Below are 20893 nucleotides of genomic sequence, written 5' to 3'. Positions count from 1 at the left end.
GGGGGTAATGGGGTGTGTGTGTGTGTGTGTGTGTGTCTGCTTCCCTGCATGTGCTTGTGTGTGTGCCTGTGTGTGTGTGCGTGCAAGCTTGTGTGTGTGTGTGTGTGTGTGCACACATGTGCGTGCGTACGTACATATACCTTCATGTCTACTGTGTGTGTATGTGTGTGCATGTGTGTGTTCACGTGTGTGTGTGTGCCTGCATGTGTGTGCATGTATCTTTATGTGTGTGTTTGTGTGTGTTCATGAGTGCGTGTGTGTGTGCATGTGTAGAGTACAGTCACTAAATGTACACATATATTAATTTACTGTATGGTCCCCCATGAACGGAATGGCACCAAACTTGGCATGCATTCAGAGGGTGTCAATGACCCTACACTTCAAATTCTGTGCCGTTTTGAACATGTCAGCCAGATATACCTGTGATTACAGATTACAACGCCTCGTTTTTGCTTTTTATTTTTAACTAGGTGGCGCTATACATCAAATGAGTGGATATAAGATGGGTTGGCATGACCCCTTAAGCCAACATACAAAAAAATGTGGTCATCCTAGGCCCTACAGTTCTCGAGATATTCACAGAAAACTGTGTCCACCCTACCCTCCTTTCAGGGGGTCCAGTCCACAAATGGGCCGACATCAAAACGAAAAACATGGTTCCGTGTCATCGTTGTGGGGCTACATGCCCACAAAGTTTCGTGCACCAAAGAATCTTTGACACAAAATGACTAAACTATGTTCCGTGAAAAATGACTAAATGACTAAACTATGTTCCGTGCAGAATGCGGTCTTGTTCTTACCTGTGACCTTCTTCTCGTCGTCGTCATAGTTACTGGAGGTGAGGAGGTGGCCGAAGATGAGGGCAGGGACGTACATTTTCTCCTCTTTGTGTTCAACCACCGGAATGCCCTTCCCGTTGTTCCAGATGGACACTACGTTGGACTCGCTACAGACAGAGAGAGAGGACCAAAACATTACGACTAAATATGTAGACGCACGCACACACACACACGCGAGCACATAAAGAATAAAAACAAGTCCAAGATGTCCAAGATGGCGGCGCGTACACATGCAGCGACCTCTCTCTGTCCCAACCGTCACGGTGTTTTGTTCGTTTAAAAGTGTTTGTCCGAAAGTTTTACGTGTTCGCCTTTGTCTTTACTACGCCGTACTACAAGTACAGCAGGCAGTTTTAATTGACATCTGCAAAAGCAAGTTTTGCAGCGTTCTGGACTTTGCAACAGAGACGCTTAAAGGAACTTCGGACTACTCCGCCTGCAACAACACGACTTCGCCTGCTACTCCTCGAAAGAAAGCGCCGGGCGGTGTGCGAGGAAGCAGAAGAGGGGCAAGCGCTGAGGCGTCCCGGCCAGGCTAGCGGCCAGCCCAACTCGCCCAGCCATACCATCCATTCTCCTGGCAAATGTACGATCACTGGACAACAAAATGGATCACATACGACTGCTGAGATCAACGAACCGGACAGTAAGTAACTGCTGTGTGCTCGCGTCTTCACTGAGACTTGGTTAAATGACAACATTCGGACTCTGCTGTACAACTGGAGCAGCTAGCATGCTATCGAGCAGACAGGGCCATTGTAAAGGGAGGTAAATCACGAGGAGGAGGAATCTGTGTTTACATCCGTGACGAATGGTGCCGGACACTGTAGTAGTATGCAAACACTGCTCACCACTGGCGGAGTTTATGATCATAAAGTGCCGTCCTTTTACCTGCCAAGGGAAATTACTGCGATTCTGCTAGTCGCAGTATACATCCCGCCTACCAACAACAACAGCGATAAGAACGCGGCTCTTAGTGAACTGTACCAGGCTGTCAGTGAACAACAGACGGCACACCCAGACGGTTTCACCATCTTCACTGGAGATTTTAACCATGCTGATCTAAAAACTGTACTTCCAAAGCTACACCAGCATGTTGATTTTCCAACAAGAGGGAGATAACATCCTGGACCTGGTCTACACTACACACAAAGGAGCATACAAAGCCACCCCCCTCCCCCACATTGGACTTTCAGACCATATCACTGTTATGCTAATGCCCGCATACAGACAAAGGGTAAAGCGAACAAACCGGGTTCGTAAGCAGGTAAAAGTGTGGCCTGAGGGAGCCTCTGATGCTCTTCAAGACTGCTTTGACACAACAGACTGGGAAATGTTTAAGCAGGCAGCCACTTACAACAACGGACAGACATAGAGGAGTATACAGACACTGTAACCTCTTACATCACCAAGTGCATCGATGATGTGACCCACATAAAAGACATCATCACTCGGGCTAACTGGAAGCCATGGCTGACAGGGGATGTCCTCAGGCTGCTGAGGGCCAGAGACAAAGCCTACAGAGCTGGGGATGAAGCTGGCATGAAAAACAGCGAGCCAACCTGTCCCGTGGCATCAAGGAAGCAAAAAAGGAATACACTCACAAGATAACCACCCACTTCAAAGACAGCAGGAACTCACAAAGCCTATGGCAGGGCATTCAGGCCCTCACGGGACTACAAGCCCGGCCACAGAGCTGTGAGAGCAACATCCCTCTGCTCAACAACCTGAACCGCTTCTTTGCTCGCTTTGAAGCACAAAACAGCACCTGCCCACAGAAGACCCACCCATACCACAACAACTCATCTGCAAACTCGACAAACTGGGACTCAGTACCTACCTCTGCAACTGGCTACTGGACTTCCTCTGTCAGAGGCCCCAAGTAGTGCGATGTTGGCAACAATACCTCAAGCAGCATCACACTGAGCACAGGGGCCCCCAAGGCTGCGTGCTCAGTCCGCTGCTCTTCACCCTGCTGGACGATGACTGCACTGCAACCTACAGCAACAATCACATAGTGAAATTTGCTGGCGACCCACAACTCTGGTGGGTCTCATCACCAAGGGCGGCGAGACTCAATACAGGTTGGAGGTCGACCATCTGACCACGTGGTGCAGGGACAACAACCTCCTGCTGAACGTCAGCAAGACCAAAGAGATTGTTGTTGACTTCCGGAGAGGTCACACCCAACACCTGCCACTGACCATCGACGGTGCTGTGGTGGAGAGAGCGAGCAGCACCAAATTCCTGGGGGTGCACATCAGTGAAGACCTCTCCTGGACTACCAACACTGCATCACTGGCGAAGAGAGCTCAGCGCCGCCTGTACTTCCTGCGGAAACTCAGGCGAGCAAGTGCTCCACCAGCCATCATGACCACATTCTACCGAGGCACCATTGAGAGCATCCTCTCCAGCTGTATCGCTGTGTGGGGCGGAAGCTGCACTGAATACAACAGGAAAGCCCTGCAGCGCATAGTGAACACAGCTGGAAGGATCATTGGTGCTTCACTCCCCTCCCTGAAGGACATTTACACCACCCACCTCACCCGCAAGGCGACCAAAATTGTGAGTGATGCAAGTCACCCCGCTCACAATCTGTTTGATCTACTGCCCTCTGGGAAGAGGTACAGAAGCCTGCGCTCCCAAGACTACCAGACTCACCAACAGCTTCATACACCAAGCTGTAAGGATGCTGAACTCTCTCCCTCCTCTCCCCCCCTCCACCCTCAGCTACATAACATCCTGGACATTGAACCCACAATGGCCGCCTGCACTACTCCACTTGCACACTTGAACACTTGCACACTTGTACACTTTACAACTTGGTGTTGTTGTCCTGAAAAAAAACACTTCTGCTGCTCTTACATAACTTGCACCACTATGCCACTTTCTTTATTACTCAGGTCAAACAGAACTACCCAAGCCTCTTATTGGCCTGACTTTGCACTAGTTTTTTATTGACTGTCTATGCACAATTTCAACAAAATTTTGCTGCTCTTATTTTTTCATTATTATATGTGCCCTCTTATTTACTTATTTACTTACTTTTTTGTTTACTTGAATGTTATGTTTGTCTGTGGACTTAAAATTGGTAAAATATGTCTTGTCTTCACCGTGGGATAGTGAGAAACGTAATTTCGATCTCTTTGTATGTCTGGAACATGTGAAGAAATTGACAATAAAGCTGACTTTGACTTTGACTTTGACAAGTTCATACGCATGATTCTAAATTGTAAATACAGAAACTGATGGGTGAAACATAATCTGAATAAAACTGTTATCACACGTGTAACAGAAATGACGTCTCTCAGTGGCACGCCCGCTTGCTCTCGATTGGAACTTCTCCTCTTGCTCTCTGTGTACTTTTTCCAACCTGAAACATGTCATGGACTAAGGCTTGACCAGACATCAGACATCACACACACACACACACACACACACATGGACTAAGGTTTGACCAGACATCAGACATCACACACACATGGACTAAGGCTTGACCAGACATCACACACACACACGGACTAAGGCTTGACCAGACATCACACACACACACACACACACACACACACACACGGACTAAGGCTTGACCAGACATCACACACACACGGACTAAGGCTTGACCAGACATCAGACATCACACACACAGTGCTGGGCGGTATGACCAAAAATGAATATCACGGTATTTTTCTAAATTCTTACGGTTTCACGGTATATGACAGTATTTTTTTTTCCATGCATAATCAGATGTTCAGCATTTTCTACAGGTTGAGAGAGGAATTGCTGCAGTACATTGACTAAGGATGGTCCATTTTACTGTCATGATGTAGGATAACTCCACACTAGTGGTAATGCAGTTTTGCATGGCCCCAGAAAATTATGCTGTTTACAAAGAGCCACTCATGATTCTAATGAAGAATCTAATCAGAATGCAAAGACAATTGCAGTCAAAATACAGAACTTTTACTGTGCAAATTTCACAAACATCTTATATAACCAATAAAGCATTATATAAAACCAAAACAAAAGTAGTGCAACTTGCAATAATTATATTTTTTTTTGAAAATTATACAATTTAAAATAAAACCTCTCTGCTAATATGCTTACTCTGTCAAATAGGCCTATCAGAAACATGCCTTATTGTTATTGGTTTGCATGACGTTAGTGGTAGGCTAACGTTAACTTCATGTGGATGTAGATGTCTTGTTAGCCTGCCATGAGCTTCGGTTCGGTTCGCTAGGCAAAACATTAACAAAAAAGTTCGTTTTGGGGCACTGATGACAGTCAGGATCATCTCTAACTAGCCAGCTAGAATTGCTCAGTTCATGTCTATAACATGCTTTACTTGCTACCTGGATAATTTCAGCGAATATTCTTAAGGTGAGATGAATGATAAGATCATTAAACTTCACACACTGTGTTCGGTGGGTTGCTAACTAACGACATCACCTACTAGCCAGCTAGTTACAGCTGTTGAACAATCTCAATAGAATTTTTGTGACGGTAAATCCCTTTCAATGCAGTATCATTTAACGTTTTTTCCTTAACTAAAGAAACGATTTAAGGTATTCTGTGCAACACCCTTAAATAAACCCCTTATCTAAGGAGAAATTAAGCCTTAAGGGTCATACTTCAGGGGAAAAACTTAAGGTGTTTTGTGTTTACCCTCACTATGCCTGCCTCCTCAAAAGTCGCACCATCGCGCGTGTGAAAAAAGTCCCGCCTGAAACACTGTCGCCGGGTGCAGCTGCTCCAAACGTTATTGTAATCAAATACACCGGTATATTAAAAATTCATATCATAACGAAAATATACACCGGTTTATGGTGTGAACCGGTATACCGCCCAGCACTACACACACACACACACACACACACACACACACACACAGACTAAGGCTTGACCAGACATCACACACACACACAAACACACGGACTAAGGCTTGACCAGATGTCTCACACACACACACACACACACACACAAACACACACACATGGACTAAGGCTTGACCAGACATCAGACATCACACACACACACACACACACACACATGGACTAAGGCTTGACCAGACGTCTCACTCACACACACACATACACATGGACTAAGGCTTGACCAGACGTGTGTGTGTGTGTATGAAAAAGCAGGTATGCCTGGGAATGCTGGAGTCTCTTGGACGCACAGGGAATTCTGGGAAGCAAAAGGGATTGTGGGAAGAATGTGCTGCTGAGGTGATAGCGTGAGCGGCATGAGATGCAGGTCCTCCACAAGTACCTCATTATCAAGCTGGAGGATTCAACACACACACATTACACACACACATATTACACACACACACACGCCCCAGCAGGCAGGCAGGTAGGCGCAAACAAGAACACACACACACACACATTACACGCACGCACACATCACACACACACACACACACACACACACACACAGTGTTGGGTTTCTCAGGCTCCAAAACACACTCCCTCTCAATCTCGTTTATTTCCATATCCTGTCTAGGCCGCACAGACAGCCTTGTTTCATGATAATGAGCACTGTGGTTCACACATACACACACACACACACACACACACATACACTTGTACATACATCTAACTCTAATCACCATGGCTCAGTGACCACAGCTATCTCCCAGGCTGCATAACATACTCTTACAATGAGTGAGAGAGCGCCTGTGTATGTGTGTGTGTGTGTAGCGGGGATCTTATCTTGGGTGACACATTAGCACACAGCAGCTTCACTGCGGCAAAACAGAAAATCCTCTCTCCTGCTTCCCTCGTTCTCCATCTCTCCCTCTCTCTCGCTTCCCTCTCTCTAACCTGCTTCCCTCTCTCTCTCCTGCTTCCCTCGTTCTCCATCTCTCCTGCTCTCCCTCGTTTCTCTCTCTCTCCCTGCTTCTCTCTCTCTCTCCTTGTTTCCCCTCTCCTCCCTCTCTCTCTCTCTCTCTCTCTCTTGTTTCCCTCTCTCTAACCTGCTTCCCTCTCTCTCTTCTGCTTCTCTCTCCTGCTTCCCTCGTTCTCCATCTCTCTCTCTCTCTTGCTTCCCTCTCTCTCTCCTGCTTCCCTCGTTCTCCCTCTCTCTCTACTGCTTCTCTCTCTCTCTCTCGCTTCCCTCTCTCTAACCTGCTTCCCTCTCTCTCTCTCAAATTCAAATTCGCTTTATTGGCACGACAAACCATATGATGCATTGCCAAAGCGTTCACAGGAATAATAATAATTAAAGAAAATACAAAATTATATAAACATGTACAAACATTGTTACACTTCGTCACACACACACAGCACGTCAACCATACAAGACCATTGTCTGTACACGTGCATAGGAAAACCAAGACAAGATCTCTCTCTCTCTCTCATTTTCAAATTCAAAAGGAGCTTTATTAGCATGACCATAACGTTGTACAGTATTGCCAAAGCGTTTGGGTCAAATACATCAAATGGGGAGGGGAGGAGGGGGAAACACACAAATCACAAATAAAACAGAATAATGATAATTGTACACAAATATGAATTATGAACTATGGCAATGGAGAAGTGTGTGTGTGTCTGCATGTTTGTGTGGGCATGTGTTCGTGTGTGTGTGTGTGTCTGTGTCTGTGTGTATGTATGAGTGTATGTTCATATTTAGGTAATGTAAGTTTCACATCAGCAGGTCTTTTCATTATGGCAGGAATACACGTATTGAACGGCAAGGAGGAGGCATTTCTCTTTCTCTCCAGTGAGGAATGAAAGCCTCTCCTCATGGCTCGCTTGCAGGAATTCAGGGAGGACATTTGTCATCTTTTCAAAATAAGTTCTCCTAATGTTAACATAGTTTTGTGCACTGTGTCAGGAAGTGTATCTCTGTCTCTACTGTGTTCAGGTCACAGTGGTGGCACAGTCTAGTGTCTTTCGTCAGCCATGTTTGTCTGTGCCTTCCCACCTCTATTGCCAGGCTATGTTCACTGAGTCTGTACTTTGTCAGTGTGGTTCTCAGGTTTTTGTCTTGAATGTGTGTCAGGTAGGGTGCTAGCTGATATTCTCTGTTTAGGCCAAATAGAATTGCATTTTACTTAGATTTTTTGTTTGATTCTTCCAGTGGATTATGTGATTTTGTTTAATAGTTTTTGTAATTTGGTTTATCCTAATTTCAGTTGCTTTGTGATTCAGATGCTGCGGTGTCAGTGGGGAATTTGTGTGTGTGGAGTGGTCTGATGAGATCAAACTCAAACTGTGTACTTTTAAGATGAATTTGCAAAACTCTGTATGGAGGGTTTCAATAGGGTGTTTTTCCCATCGATTGAAATCTTGGTTTGTAAGTGGGCCCCACACATCACTACAATAGAGGGCAATTGGTTCAACCACTGATTCAAAGATTTTCAACCAGATTTTGATTGGGATTTCTACAGGGATCTGCCGTTTTATGGCATAGAAAGCCCTGTGTGCCCTGTCTCTCAGATCATTCACTGCAACATTGAATTTTCCATTTGAGCTTATTTTTAGGCCTAAATATTTGTAGTCATTTGTGTGTGTGATAGTGTTTGCTCCTATTGTGAAATAATTAAAACACACACACTTACATCATCACTGTCATCACCTCACATACATACAGCACACTGCTTGCTACAATAAGCCTCCTCTACATACTTGCTGCACACTGCCCCCCCCCCCTCCCTACATATACAGCACATTGTCTTCAGGATCTTCTCCAACACACATCCTCTACATACTTACAGCACACTGCCCCCACCTAAGAGCATTCAACACGATAGTACCTCTCACCTTGGTCACAAAGATGAAGGCCTTAGGACTGAACACCACCCTGTGTCACTGGATATTTGACTTCCTCACCAACCGTTCACAAGTGGTTAGGAGTGGGGGTCTGACATCTGACTCATTAACCATCAGCACTGGTGCTCCCCAAGGCTGTGTTTTGAGTCCACTGCTGTACAACATATACACACATGACTGCAAAGCCAACAGTAGTCATACCTCCATCATCAAGTTTGGAGATGACACAGTGATCTTGGGCCTGATTAGTAACAACAATGAACAGCTGTACTTGGATCAGGTTGATGAGGTGGCACAGTGGTGTCAATCTAACAGCTTGACACTGAATATCAATAAAACCAAGGAAATGGTAGTGGATTACAGAAGGCAGCAGCAGAACTACAGTTACACCCCACTAATGATCAGCGTGCAACCTGTAGAGAGAGTCACAAGTTTTAAATACCTTGGTGTCCACATTACTGAAGACTTAACATGGACTGTTAACACTCAATATGTTCTGAAAAAGTCCAGACAACGACTCTACTTCCTTCGTCAGCTAAGGAAATTCAAAGTTTCTACATCCATCATGAAGGCCTTCTACACTTCAGCGGTTGAGAGTGTTCTAACTGGTAGCATCATCACCTGGTATGGGAACTCCACAGTTAGAGATTGTAGTACTCTGCAGAGAGTAGTGCGCTCAGCTGAACGTACTATAAGAACTCAACTTCCTGCTCTACAAGATATCTATTCCAGAAGAGTACTCCTAAGAGCCCAAAAGATTCTGAAGGACTCTTCTCATCCTAACAATGGATTATTCCTACCGCTGAAATCAAGAAGCCTATGTAGTCACAAAGCCAGAACTGAGAGACTCAGGAGAATTTTTATCCCCAGGCCATCAACTCTGAACTCGCACTATACTGACTTTGCACTCATTCACTACTCAGCACTCATGACCCCCCACACACACACACACACACCTACAAGACTTTTAGCACTTTTTACATCCCTCACCCTATGCTATAGACCTTTTATTTATTTTCTTATTTCATCACACGTCAAAACACACACACACACACACACATATCTGACTTTCTCCAACTTTGCACATCTCCATAGAACTTTTTATTTATTATTTTTGATTTCTCCTCCATCTACCCATGTCCTTGATTGCCTAGCCTTTCTGCCCCCACCCCCACCCCACCCCATCCCCAACACACACACTTACATCATCACTGTCATCACTTCACATTCATACAGCACACTGCTTGCTACAGTAAGCCTCCTCTACATACTTGCTGCACACTGCCCCCCCTACATACACAGCACATTGTCTTCAGGATCTTCTCCAACACACATCCCCAACATACTTACAGCACACTGCCCACACACACACACACAGTCACTGCTCCACTCCCCTCCCCCCCACACACACATCTTCACTGTCATCACTCTACATACATCATACATACAGTACTCTGCTTGCAATAGTAAGTCCCTGCCCCCCTACATACACAGCACATTATTTCATCAGGAAGCTTCTCCAACACACATCCTCTACATACTTACAGCACACTGCCCCAATACACAGCACATTGTCTCATGAGGAAGCTTCCCCAACGCACATATTGCACACTGCCCTCTCCCCACATACACAGCACACTATCCCATCTCCCTTGTCATCCCCCAACACACACACCAAGACCCTGGCAGTTGGGTTGTCCCCCTTGAGCCGTGGATCTGCCCAAGGTTTCTTCCTTGGTAAGGGAGTTTTTCCTTGCCCCTGTTGCTCTTGGGTGCTCCTTGTTGGTGCCCCCCACCTTTTTTATGCAGCCCTTGCCACTTAATCTACTAAACCCCTCTTCTACTGCACTTTTTACCCCCCCCCCACACACACTTTGCACAAATAGGCTGACACCAGACATAATTTCACTGCATTTCTTACTTCTAGTAACTATATGCATGTGACAAACTTCCTTGTATCCTTGTATGTTTTTGTATCCGAGATCTGGATCTCTTTTCAAATACTATTATTTTGGTTTTATTTGGGTTTACTGCCAGGGCCCAAGTCTGGCAGTACTCCACCAGCAGATCTAGGTTTTGCTGCAATCCCTGTTGGGTGGGTGAGAGCAGTACCAGATCATCAGCAAAGAGCAGTAGTTTGATCTCAGTGTCTTGTAGGGTAAGGCCGGGTGCTGTGCAGCTTTCAATGATTCTTGCTAATTAATTTATGTAAATGTTAAATAGGGTTGGGCTTAAGCAGCAGCCTTGTCTTACTCCACGTCCCTGGGATATGAAAGTTGTTCTTTTGCTTCCAACCTTTATTGCGCATTTACTTCCTGTACACATTGATTTTATCAGGTCGTAGGTTTTACCTCCTACACCACTTTGTAGAATAAGCCTGTGTGACAAATGGAGTTGAAAGCTTTTTTTAAATCAATAAAACAGGCGTAAATTTTCTTTTTGTTTACTTGTTTTTCAATTAGGGTGTGTAATGTATAAATGTGATCAGAAGTGCGGTAATTTGGTAGGAATCCAATTTGACATATGAAAGTTGTTCTTTTGCTTCCAACCTTTATTGCGCATTTACTTCCTGTATACATTGATTTTATCAGGTCTTCTCTCTCTCTCCTGCTTCCCTCATTCTCTCTCTCTCTCTCCTGCTTTTCTCTCTCCTGCTTCCCTCATTCTCTCTCTCTCTCTCTCTCTCTCCCCTGCTTCTCTCTCTCTCCTTCTTCCTCTCTCTCCCCTGCTTCTCTCTCTCTCCTGCTTCCCTCGTTCTCTCTCTCTCTCTCTCTCCCCTGCTTCTATCTCTCTCCCCTGCTTCTCTCTCTCTCTCCCCTGCTTCTCTCTCTCTCTCCTGCTTCCCTCGTTCTCTCTCTCTCCTGCTTCTCTCTCTCTCCCCTGCTTCTATCTCTCTCTCCCCTGCTTCTATCTCTCTCTCCCTGCTTCCCTCGTTCTCTCTCTCTCCTGCTTCTCTCTCTCCCCTGCTTCTATCTCTCCCCTCCTTCTCTCTCTCTCCCCTGCTTCCCTCGCTCTCTCTCTCTCTCTCTCCCCCTGCTTCTCTCTCTCTCTCTCTCTCTCTCTCTCCTGCTTCTATCTCTCTCCCCTGCTTCTCTCTCTCCCCTGCTTCCCTCGTTCTCTCTCTCTCTCTCTCTCCCCCTGCTTCCCTCGTTCTCTCTCTCTCTCTGCTTCTCTCTCTCTCTCTCCCCTGCTTCTATCTCTCTCTCCCCTGCTTCTCTCTCTCTCCTGCTTCCCTCGTTCTCTCTCTCTCTCTCCCCCCTGCTTCTCTCTCTCTCTCTCTGCATAGGTAGTGAAGTATCTCTCCATCCTTCCTTCTTTCTTTTCCTCTCTCTCCCTTCTTCGGCCCACAGACAGCGTGTGTGTGAGTGTGAGTGTGTGTGTGAGTGTGTGTGTGTGAGTGAGAGTATGTGTCCGTGCACACACGCACATACTTGTGTGTGATAGAGAGCGAGCGCGCATGCGTGTGTGTATGTTTCTTGAATTTCCCCTGGGGATCAATAAAGTATCTATCTATCTATGTGTGTGTGTGTGTGTGTGTGTGACAGAGCGCCATAAGCTCAGCAACACTCACGGGTCAATGTTGATTTTGATGGTGGACATGTTCTTGTCTCGTTGCTTATTGTCTGCTGCGTTCACTAGGAGGAGGAAGAACCAGAGAAAGAACATCAGCACACAAGAACTCACCGTCTAAATGGATAATAACACATTCTAGAGCATCAACACACAAGAACTCCACGATAATAACACATTCTAGAATATCAACACACAAGAACTCCACGTCTAATTGGATAATAACACATTCTAGAACATCAACACACAAGAACTCCACGTCTAATTGGATAATAACACATTCTAGAGCATCAACACACAAGAACTCCACGATAATAACACATTCTAGAACATCAACACACAAGAACTCCACGTCTAATTGGATAATAACACATTCTAGAACATCAACACACAAGAACTCCACGTCTAATTGGATAATAACACATTCTAGAACATCAACACACAAGAACTCCACGCGTAATTGGATAATAACACATTCTAGAACCATCTCCTGTGGGTGACATCACTGAGGCCTTGTTAAAGTGCATTTTAGGATGTGAAACATACTACCAAAGATCCTTGATTACTAGCAAGATGGAGCAACGAAATTCGTTACTATGGGAGCAAAACGGGACAGTTCCGGTCTGTATAAGTGGGAGTGTCACCTTACGTCACTAAATAAACTTTCTCCCTTAATAAGCAATAAGAAAAGATAAACATAATTGTGTTCACAGTATTATTGTCTATAATCATGTATGATACCAATGAATCATTCTTTAGGACATGATATGAATAATTTAATTAGTCATGTGAACCGAGCTAGCTAGCTTAAAATGCTATACAAGTGGATGGGAGTAGCTATGTCAATACAGCTATGCTCTAACAAGTGACTAGTAGTTGAAGATCTTTCTTAAACTTAATATACTGTTGCAAATTCACTTTAGTTAAAGTGGATAGTTTATACTCATGTCAGTAATGTTATTCAGCTAGTTGTCATTTCAAAGAAATTACACTTCTCCGTTTAAAATGTTACCTTAGCTAAGAGGCTAGCTAGCATGCTAACAACCGGACAGTAACTGGCAGCAGCATGGTCTGGCTGGGGGGCTGGGCTGGGGGCTGGGCTGGCTGGGGGCTGGGGGCTGGGCTGGCGGGGGGGGGGCTGGGCTGGGGGGGCTGGCGAGGGGCTGTTCTGGGGAGCGGAGTGAAAGCAAAGCAGACTTACCCAGAATCTCGTCAAAGATTTTGTACAATCCTGGAACGAAGGTGATCTCTCGCGCGTTCATGCCGATCTCATCATCAAAAACCCACATTTGCTGTCAAATCAAAAAGAAAGAAAGGCAAAGTCAGCACATAGTGTGAATGCATGCACACACATGCACGCACACATACACACACAGAAGATTATGGCTACATGTCATGTCATTGTATTTCATATATTTTGGAATTCATATAAAGATTATATGTTTTGTTAATGATTTATAGTATTTTATGATGTGCGTAATTACTAGTAGGTAAGAATATTTAGTCATTTGAATACTTCATATTGATTTTTAATCTATTACACTTAGGCATATCATTAATTTGTTGTGTAGGTCTAATTGAGTGCCCATTTGTGGTGGCTAGTGCGTGCCTGTTACTTTAAGAAATACATGAAAGTAATTAGCCTTCAGTCTAACAGTTTTAGGCTAGTTTAAAAATAGTTGTGCATAGTACGTAAGGGGTGTGTGTGTGTGTGTGTGTCTCACCTAAGTGACGGGCTCCACAGAGCCGATGTAGGTATCTGGACGTGTGTGTGTGTGTTTTGTAACGGTAAACAGAAGTCACGGTTCGGTTCATACCTCGGTTCGGACATCACGGTTCGGTACGAGTTCGGTACAATGGAGGGAAAAGCAAAACAAAAATGCAAAAGCTTTTTTTTTTTTTTATTGTGCATGTCTCAGGCTGTACCACCTAGTGTCATCCAGTCTCTTCCCTAAGCTATCTGCAACAGCCTGAAGTGTGTAAGATGTGAACAGTACAATAAGTAAAAACTGAAAATAGGCCTACAGCATCTCTTATTTCTGAAAGTGCAAATTACATAGAATAATGATTTTTACAAATTCCACTTAAGCAAGGCCTTCAATATCCGTGTTTAGTTGTATATGGAAGGGTCTACAATGTGCCTCAATATTTTTCAGTGTGTGTACAGTAATAATCTACTAACTGTGAAAATATCACACTATTTTGCCTTCTTTTAAAAAAACAAAATTGCTCCTTTCATTTCATAAACAGACTACAACTAGAAGTCACGTGACTTTACCCTTTGACGTTAACTCACTGTAGCATGATTTGTTTATTAGCCTGGTTCGTGGTTAGCGTTGACACTTTCTTTTACTGTCTATGCACTTAACACTGCCAGCTCCTTGTGTGAGAAGTTACAAGTTACCCTAACATAAAGGTAATTACCACGCGATTTACATAGCTTTCTGTCATTAGGATAATAATTTTAACCCATAGGTTTTGGCCCTATTTGTATCCAAAGGCTGGTGAAGCGTAGGGGAAGTTTTTTTTTCCTCGTTTCAGTGATTGGTAGCCTAGGCTAGATCATGTGGGTGATGGCGTTGAATATGTGTAGCATGTTCGATATATTTCCACTCACATAACGTTAGCCAACAACTGCTGAACAACGCCGACACACAGTTTCGTCTTATCCACCACACTCTCGCCTGTACTACTGTAACTGAAGTTCTCAAACTTGCGATCTTAAAGAGACCACGGGTCCTCTAACTCTTGTGGGTCGCCACCACTCGCTTAGTGCTGCTATCTCTGACTGACTGACTCGACTGACGACATGACAAAAAAATAACATAGGGGCCAATCAATCAGAGCTTCAGAGCTAAGGCGAGGCTACAGATTTGCGTTAGGTTTCGCTAAAGAACAGTAATTCTGCATTACATTAATTAACCTGCACGCCAGTTTTATGTAGCCTATTTTTATACCGCGTATTCTCCGTGTAAATTCATGCACCGAACCGTGGCGCCCGTACCGTTTCGGTTCAATACGAATACATGTACCGTTACACCCCTAGTGTATCTGTGTGTGTGTGTGTATCTGGACATGTGTGTGTGTATCTGGACATGTGTGTGTGTGTGTGTGTGTGTGTGTGTGTGTCTCACCTGCGTGACAGGCTCCACAGAGCCGATGTAAGTATCTGGACGGAGTAAGATGTGCTCCAGCTGGGTCTTCTTCTGGTACACGCGCTCCACGGACATCTTCTTGGACGCGTCCTTCTTGCTGCCCTTCTCTCCCGCGTCCTTCTTGCCACCCGCGTCCTTCTTGCCGCCCTCGCTCCGGGGCCCGTCACCGTGGCCATTGGCTTCCTCCTTCTTGCTCGCGTTGTTCTTGTCAAACAGGGTCTGAGGACGGACACATGTGCACACGCGTGTAAGGGACCCTTCTGCATTTAGACACATGTGCACACGCGTGTTAGAGACACTTCTGCATTTAGACACATGTTGTACATGCATAGTCATGTTACAGAGACCACTCCATATACTGCGCAGACTTGTCCGTTTCAGTTACATGCAACTCCACCAAGGCCAACATACTGCCCATGCAGTGCACATCGCCACCAAGGCCAACATACTGCCCTTGCAGTGCACATCACCACCCAGGCCAACATACTGCCCATGCAGTGCACATCGCCACCCAGGCCAACATACTGCCCATGCAGTGCACATCGCCACCAAGGCCAACATACTGCCCATCCAGTGCACAACTCCAAATTGTGTGTTTGTATATTGTGTATTCATATTTGTGTTATCTGTGTGTTTGTATCTTTGAGCACACATGCCTATCAGTGTGTTTGTGTGTTGTGTCTTTGTATCTGTGTTATGTGTGTGTTTGTATCTTTAAGCACACATGCCTATCGGTGTTAGGAACAAGCACTGATCAACGTTAAAGTGTAACTCTCGTCAAACTGCAACCTAGGGTCCTTGAAGAATTATGCCTTTAAACAGAAGTTTGACTCAGGTACATCCACTCCGGTACATTCACAATCATGCAGACAGACAGACAGAGAGAAGAGAGAAGAGAGAGAGAGAGAGAGAGAGAGAGAGAGAGAGAGAGAGAGAGAGAGAGAGAGAGAGAGAGAGAGAGAGGCAAGTGTGGAAGGTGCACATAGCTCTACAATGAAAGAGCTATGAAATGAAATTATTATTATTTATTTTAATATGTTTTTGACAATGTGTGTTGCTAAGGGGCAGTTAAGGTGTGAGGTCTGTGTTGCTAAGGGGCCACCTAAGCTGTAAAGTGCTGCTGGAAACACTGATTGCAGTTGCAGACTTCCACTCCGTGTTGGGGAGTTCCACTCCGTGTTGGGGACCTCTCCCTCTCCTCCTGCCCACACTAAGCGCCGAGAGCCCTTAACTGGAGCCAGCTGTGACTCAGGATGGGACGGACGTCATGGAATGAAAGGTTTCAATTCAATGCCAGCACCTCTGGCTGAGCTGAGCGGTTGGGAAAGACACTGAAAACAAACGACCGCCGAGCAGAGTTAGGGAAACTGGACCGAACAACGACCGCCGAGCAGAGTTAGAGAAACTGGACAACGACCGCCGAGCAGAGTTAGGGAAACTGGATAACGACCGCTGAGCAGAGTTAGGGAAACTGGACAACGACCGCCGAGCAGAGTTAGGGAAACAGTTGTTACTGCACAAGTTACTACGGAGCCTGATCACTTCACACAAAAGGTCTCAATGAATCACCAATTTGTGAAAAACTAGTTTCTAGAGGTAATGTTGCAGTCATCAACACAATGTAAATTTATTTGTCAGTCAATGTTCACTACACAGTTCTTTTGATCAATACTACAACACAGTTAATTTGATCAATACTACAACACAGTTCTTTTGATCAAGTTTGCGGGCTCAGCACTATTCTGAACCCCAGTCTCTTTAAGAGTGTAGTGAGGACCTCTTGAACTACTGACTACTGTGGGTCAGCCTAGCGGACAGGTATGCTGGGGGTCAGCTTAGGGGATAGGTATACGTCCACATTAATGCAGTTTCTGATGCCAAACAACTACATCTGCCTTCCACATGGAGCAGGACATTAATTTATTACACAGCTCTTCATAATGCTCCATTCACTTGAAAGGGCCGCTATCAAGGAAAATGGGTTTTGTGCTTCTTATTCACGTCTTTCATATCACTCAGCAAGTAGTTGGTTTGCTTATTGCAATGGAAAGTCGACAAGTACGTTGCCACGCAACACCTGAAACTTCTATTTGTGTGGCGAACTATTTGTTTTCTCTGTGGAAGCTACTAGGGACATCGGTATCTGCAGATAAGAGCTTCATAACTTAATTATCGGCATCCGCCGACATGGACATTTCTGCCGATGTGCCTGGCCGATAAGGTGACCTGTTAATTATGCGCACACGAAGCAAATGTTTACGTTACTATGAGCGCCAACAACATACTTCAACATGTTGGCTGTGTGCCAGTATTTCCAAATTCCGAAAACTGATAACAAAATTGCTATTTGCAGTGCTTGTAAAGTACCAGTGATGCGAGGAGGGGTCAAACGATACTCTTTTAACGTTAATTACACATCTTAAGAGCCATCATCCTGAACTCTACAAAGCCCTAAGCCAGAAAAAACGGCACCAGCTAAAACCATGACGACGCATTGCTAAGCTCTTGTTTACAATGCCAATCTGTTTCTAAAGTGTGTAACGTTAGATGCATTTCTGTTCATTTGAGAACAATGTGTCATATTGTCAACAAGAATTGTCAACAAGACAGTTCTTGGGGAACTGTCTTGTAGGCTACTGTTTAAGTATGACGCTTGTGTGTGAAAATATTAGGCTACTTAATAAATGTGCCATATTTGAAATAATTTAAATATTTTTCATGAATGAATGTCTATTTCTAAAATGATACAGGATGGAATCAAAGTAAAGTTTTTAATGTCCCGTATTGACAGCAAGTAGCCTATTCAAGTGATGGTTCGGAGTAATTTCACCCTAGGGTCCTTTGCACCATGACCCCGATCACGGAAGAAACGTTGACACAGCGGTATAGTAGCAGATAATCAGGGAAGTCTTAATTAAATAAACTCCTGGTGCACTTACAAACTTTCTAATGCCTCGTTATTGGACTAAAGGTCATAGTTGTACTACTGCAGAAGTTTCGTACCATTCAGGGCATTAGTGGGGTAATTTACGAGATAAAAGTTGGTTCCATCACGACTGCAGAAGCGTCATTCGTTTCTGACAGCCTACTTTCGACCAGGGGGTTCGACCAAAAAAAAAAAAAGGTTCTGGGAGGGTGTTTGGCTCGGGTCATGGTGCAAAGGACCCTAGGGTGAAATTACTCCGAACCATCGCTTTCAGGTGAGGCGAGTCAGGTGACCCCTAACTAAGGGGGTCAAAATCACAATGCAATTAGCTAATTGTAAAGTCTGTTATTAATTGTGCAGCTCGCATCTCTGTCACGATGGTTCATCTAGTCACATCTATGATTTTTATATTCATGTAATCTCCTTGGAGGCAGACACTGAAGCTCACCAATCAGGAATGCTGTTCTTCTCATGCACTAGGCATGCCCACCAATCAGGAGTGCTGTTCTTCTCATACACTAGGCATGCCCACCAATCAGAAGCCAAGTTAAAGCGAAATTTGAAATATTTAACTGAAGCTTGGCTTTCAACAATTATATTGCAAATCAGATTGCAATCACAACATCTGTCAAAAAAAATTACAATTTTCCCCAAATCATCTGCCCCACCCCAAGACTATGCAGGAGTGGAGTCCATTCACACTCTACAATCTGAACTCACAGGCGTGACCCACTAAAGCAAAATCCCTAAGATCCACCTTTAGTTTCAGGTAGGGTTCCATTCAGGTTACTTTTAACTCTATGGTGAACAAGACAAATGGCTGATTTGTTATGTTATCAGCAAATGTGCAAGTATTCCCAAACTCTTGGCAATTCATCATAGTCACCTTAGCACTGGAATGGGGCTGTACGACATTCCCAACACCTTAGCACTGTGGGGCTGTACGACATTCCCAACACCTTAGCACTGTGGGGCTGTACGACATTCCCAAAGTATCCAGCTTTCAGGCTAATGGTATAACCTTTATACCAACTTGGGCCTTTAAACTTGGGCAATGCCTTCTCCATAGAGATGAGTGCACCAGCAACCAATGCCAAGATGACACTCATAGGGTCTACAAAGGGACAGCTCATGCAGTAAGACCTAAAAGATGCCACTCATAGGGTCTACAGGGATAGATCATGCAGTAAGACCCAAAAGATGCCCCATCAACTGAGTTTACGCTACAGTTCGTTTGGAACTGTAAAGAGTCACTGGTTTATTGCAAATTGATCAAGGGGGACACAACTCATGTTTTGCCAAAGACTGTTTAACAAAGTTATTATCAATAGTCTAACAGAGGCTACACTTGGCTGCACCTTTTTACTACAAGTTACTCAGGAGCCTAATCAGCTCTCACAAAAGATCTCCCATCATTTTGTGAAGAACTGGTTTAGTGGAGACATATCATCAGCACAATGTCAATATATCGTTGAGTGTTGCCACGACAGTGTTCATTTGACCATGTTCGCAGGGGCTCCTCTCGTCAGAATACCGGTAGTAGCCTAAAGACCTCTTGAACTACCAACTTCAGATGATAAAGACGACCTCTCCATTGTGTCCGCCAACGTAATCCTCTTACACTACAAAGCAAGCAGTGAGACCCCAAGTCCTGCCTGACGTTTCCCGACCCTCATCAGCCTCTAGACCAGCTGGCACTATTGTTATGGCAGAATATGTTATACAGTCTATGGGCAGAATGCACGTTATGAAGTAAAACGATCTGAGGTGGCGAACACTATTGGTTTCAAAACTTGAGAAACTCACCTCTGCAACAATGAGTCCACATGCCTTTCTACAATCATGACTGTTTTAACCAAACAACATGAAGCAATTTCCCCAATATCCAGGCGTTATGTTATCCATTACTACAAGTAAGGTTAGCTGGCTAGCTAGCGATGGTTCTTCTACACAAAGAGAAGTTTTTGGAAGAACCCTGCCAGTGCACAAATGGCTCGCGCACAAACAAACCATGAGCACAAAATGTCGACCCCATCTCCCAGATATTTTCACGAATCCTACACGTTTGTATTTCACTGAGGAAACTAGTACGTCGCTGTAATTCGGTGTTGTTGCCTTCTCTCATATGTGGTCTTTAATTAAGAGTTAGCAAGCTAGCAGGCTAACATTGTTAGCTAGCAAGCTTGCTCCCACATGCTAACGTTAATGGTAATGGACATCCAGCTAGCACGTAACGTTAAGCTAACCAACCAAGACACATACACATTCTACTGGGATCCTGCAAGGTTGTAAATGAGAATACATAGGTGTGACTGAAACAATAATATTGATAAAGCAGAGGACAATTCTTCGTATCCGACTAGAAAAGCACGTAAAAGCCTAAATTATCTACTTACCACCCAAGTCAAACCCCCGCTTCCTGCAGCTCCGTTGGACATATTCCTTTTGTGTTTCTCAAAATGATGGGTTTAAAAATCCTCCAAGGTCTTTGTAAAAATTGTCCATAAATTCATATAACACATCAAAAGTGTGGCCCCATGTATACCATACTCAGTGTGGTATTATGAACTGAGCATGAATTTCTGACACTGAGAGAATTACATGAAGACAGTTTCCCCGTCTAAAGGGGAG

General features: G+C 44.6%; 1 protein-coding gene across 1 annotated transcript in view; it reads right to left on the bottom strand.

The window, feature by feature from the left end:
• The window catches only part of top2b (DNA topoisomerase II beta), a 78407-nt gene extending 57701 nt beyond the window's left edge, over positions 1 to 20706 (bottom strand). Inside the window, exons 1-5 of the mRNA XM_048228916.1 lie at positions 20659 to 20706; positions 15316 to 15555; positions 13383 to 13473; positions 12183 to 12246; positions 801 to 946 (exon numbers count right to left, since the gene is read on the bottom strand). Coding sequence (XP_048084873.1) covers positions 801 to 946; positions 12183 to 12246; positions 13383 to 13473; positions 15316 to 15555; positions 20659 to 20700 — 583 coding nt within the window. The 5' untranslated portion in view covers positions 20701 to 20706. The remainder of the gene's footprint in view (positions 1 to 800; positions 947 to 12182; positions 12247 to 13382; positions 13474 to 15315; positions 15556 to 20658) is intronic.
• Between the last annotated feature and the right edge of the window lie 187 nt (positions 20707 to 20893).

This window comes from Alosa alosa, chromosome 20, assembly GCF_017589495.1.
Source record: "Alosa alosa isolate M-15738 ecotype Scorff River chromosome 20, AALO_Geno_1.1, whole genome shotgun sequence".
Lineage (NCBI taxonomy): Eukaryota > Metazoa > Chordata > Actinopteri > Clupeiformes > Clupeidae > Alosa > Alosa alosa.
Note: the sequence above shows the minus strand (reverse complement) of the source record. Positions and strands in the feature narration are given on the sequence as shown.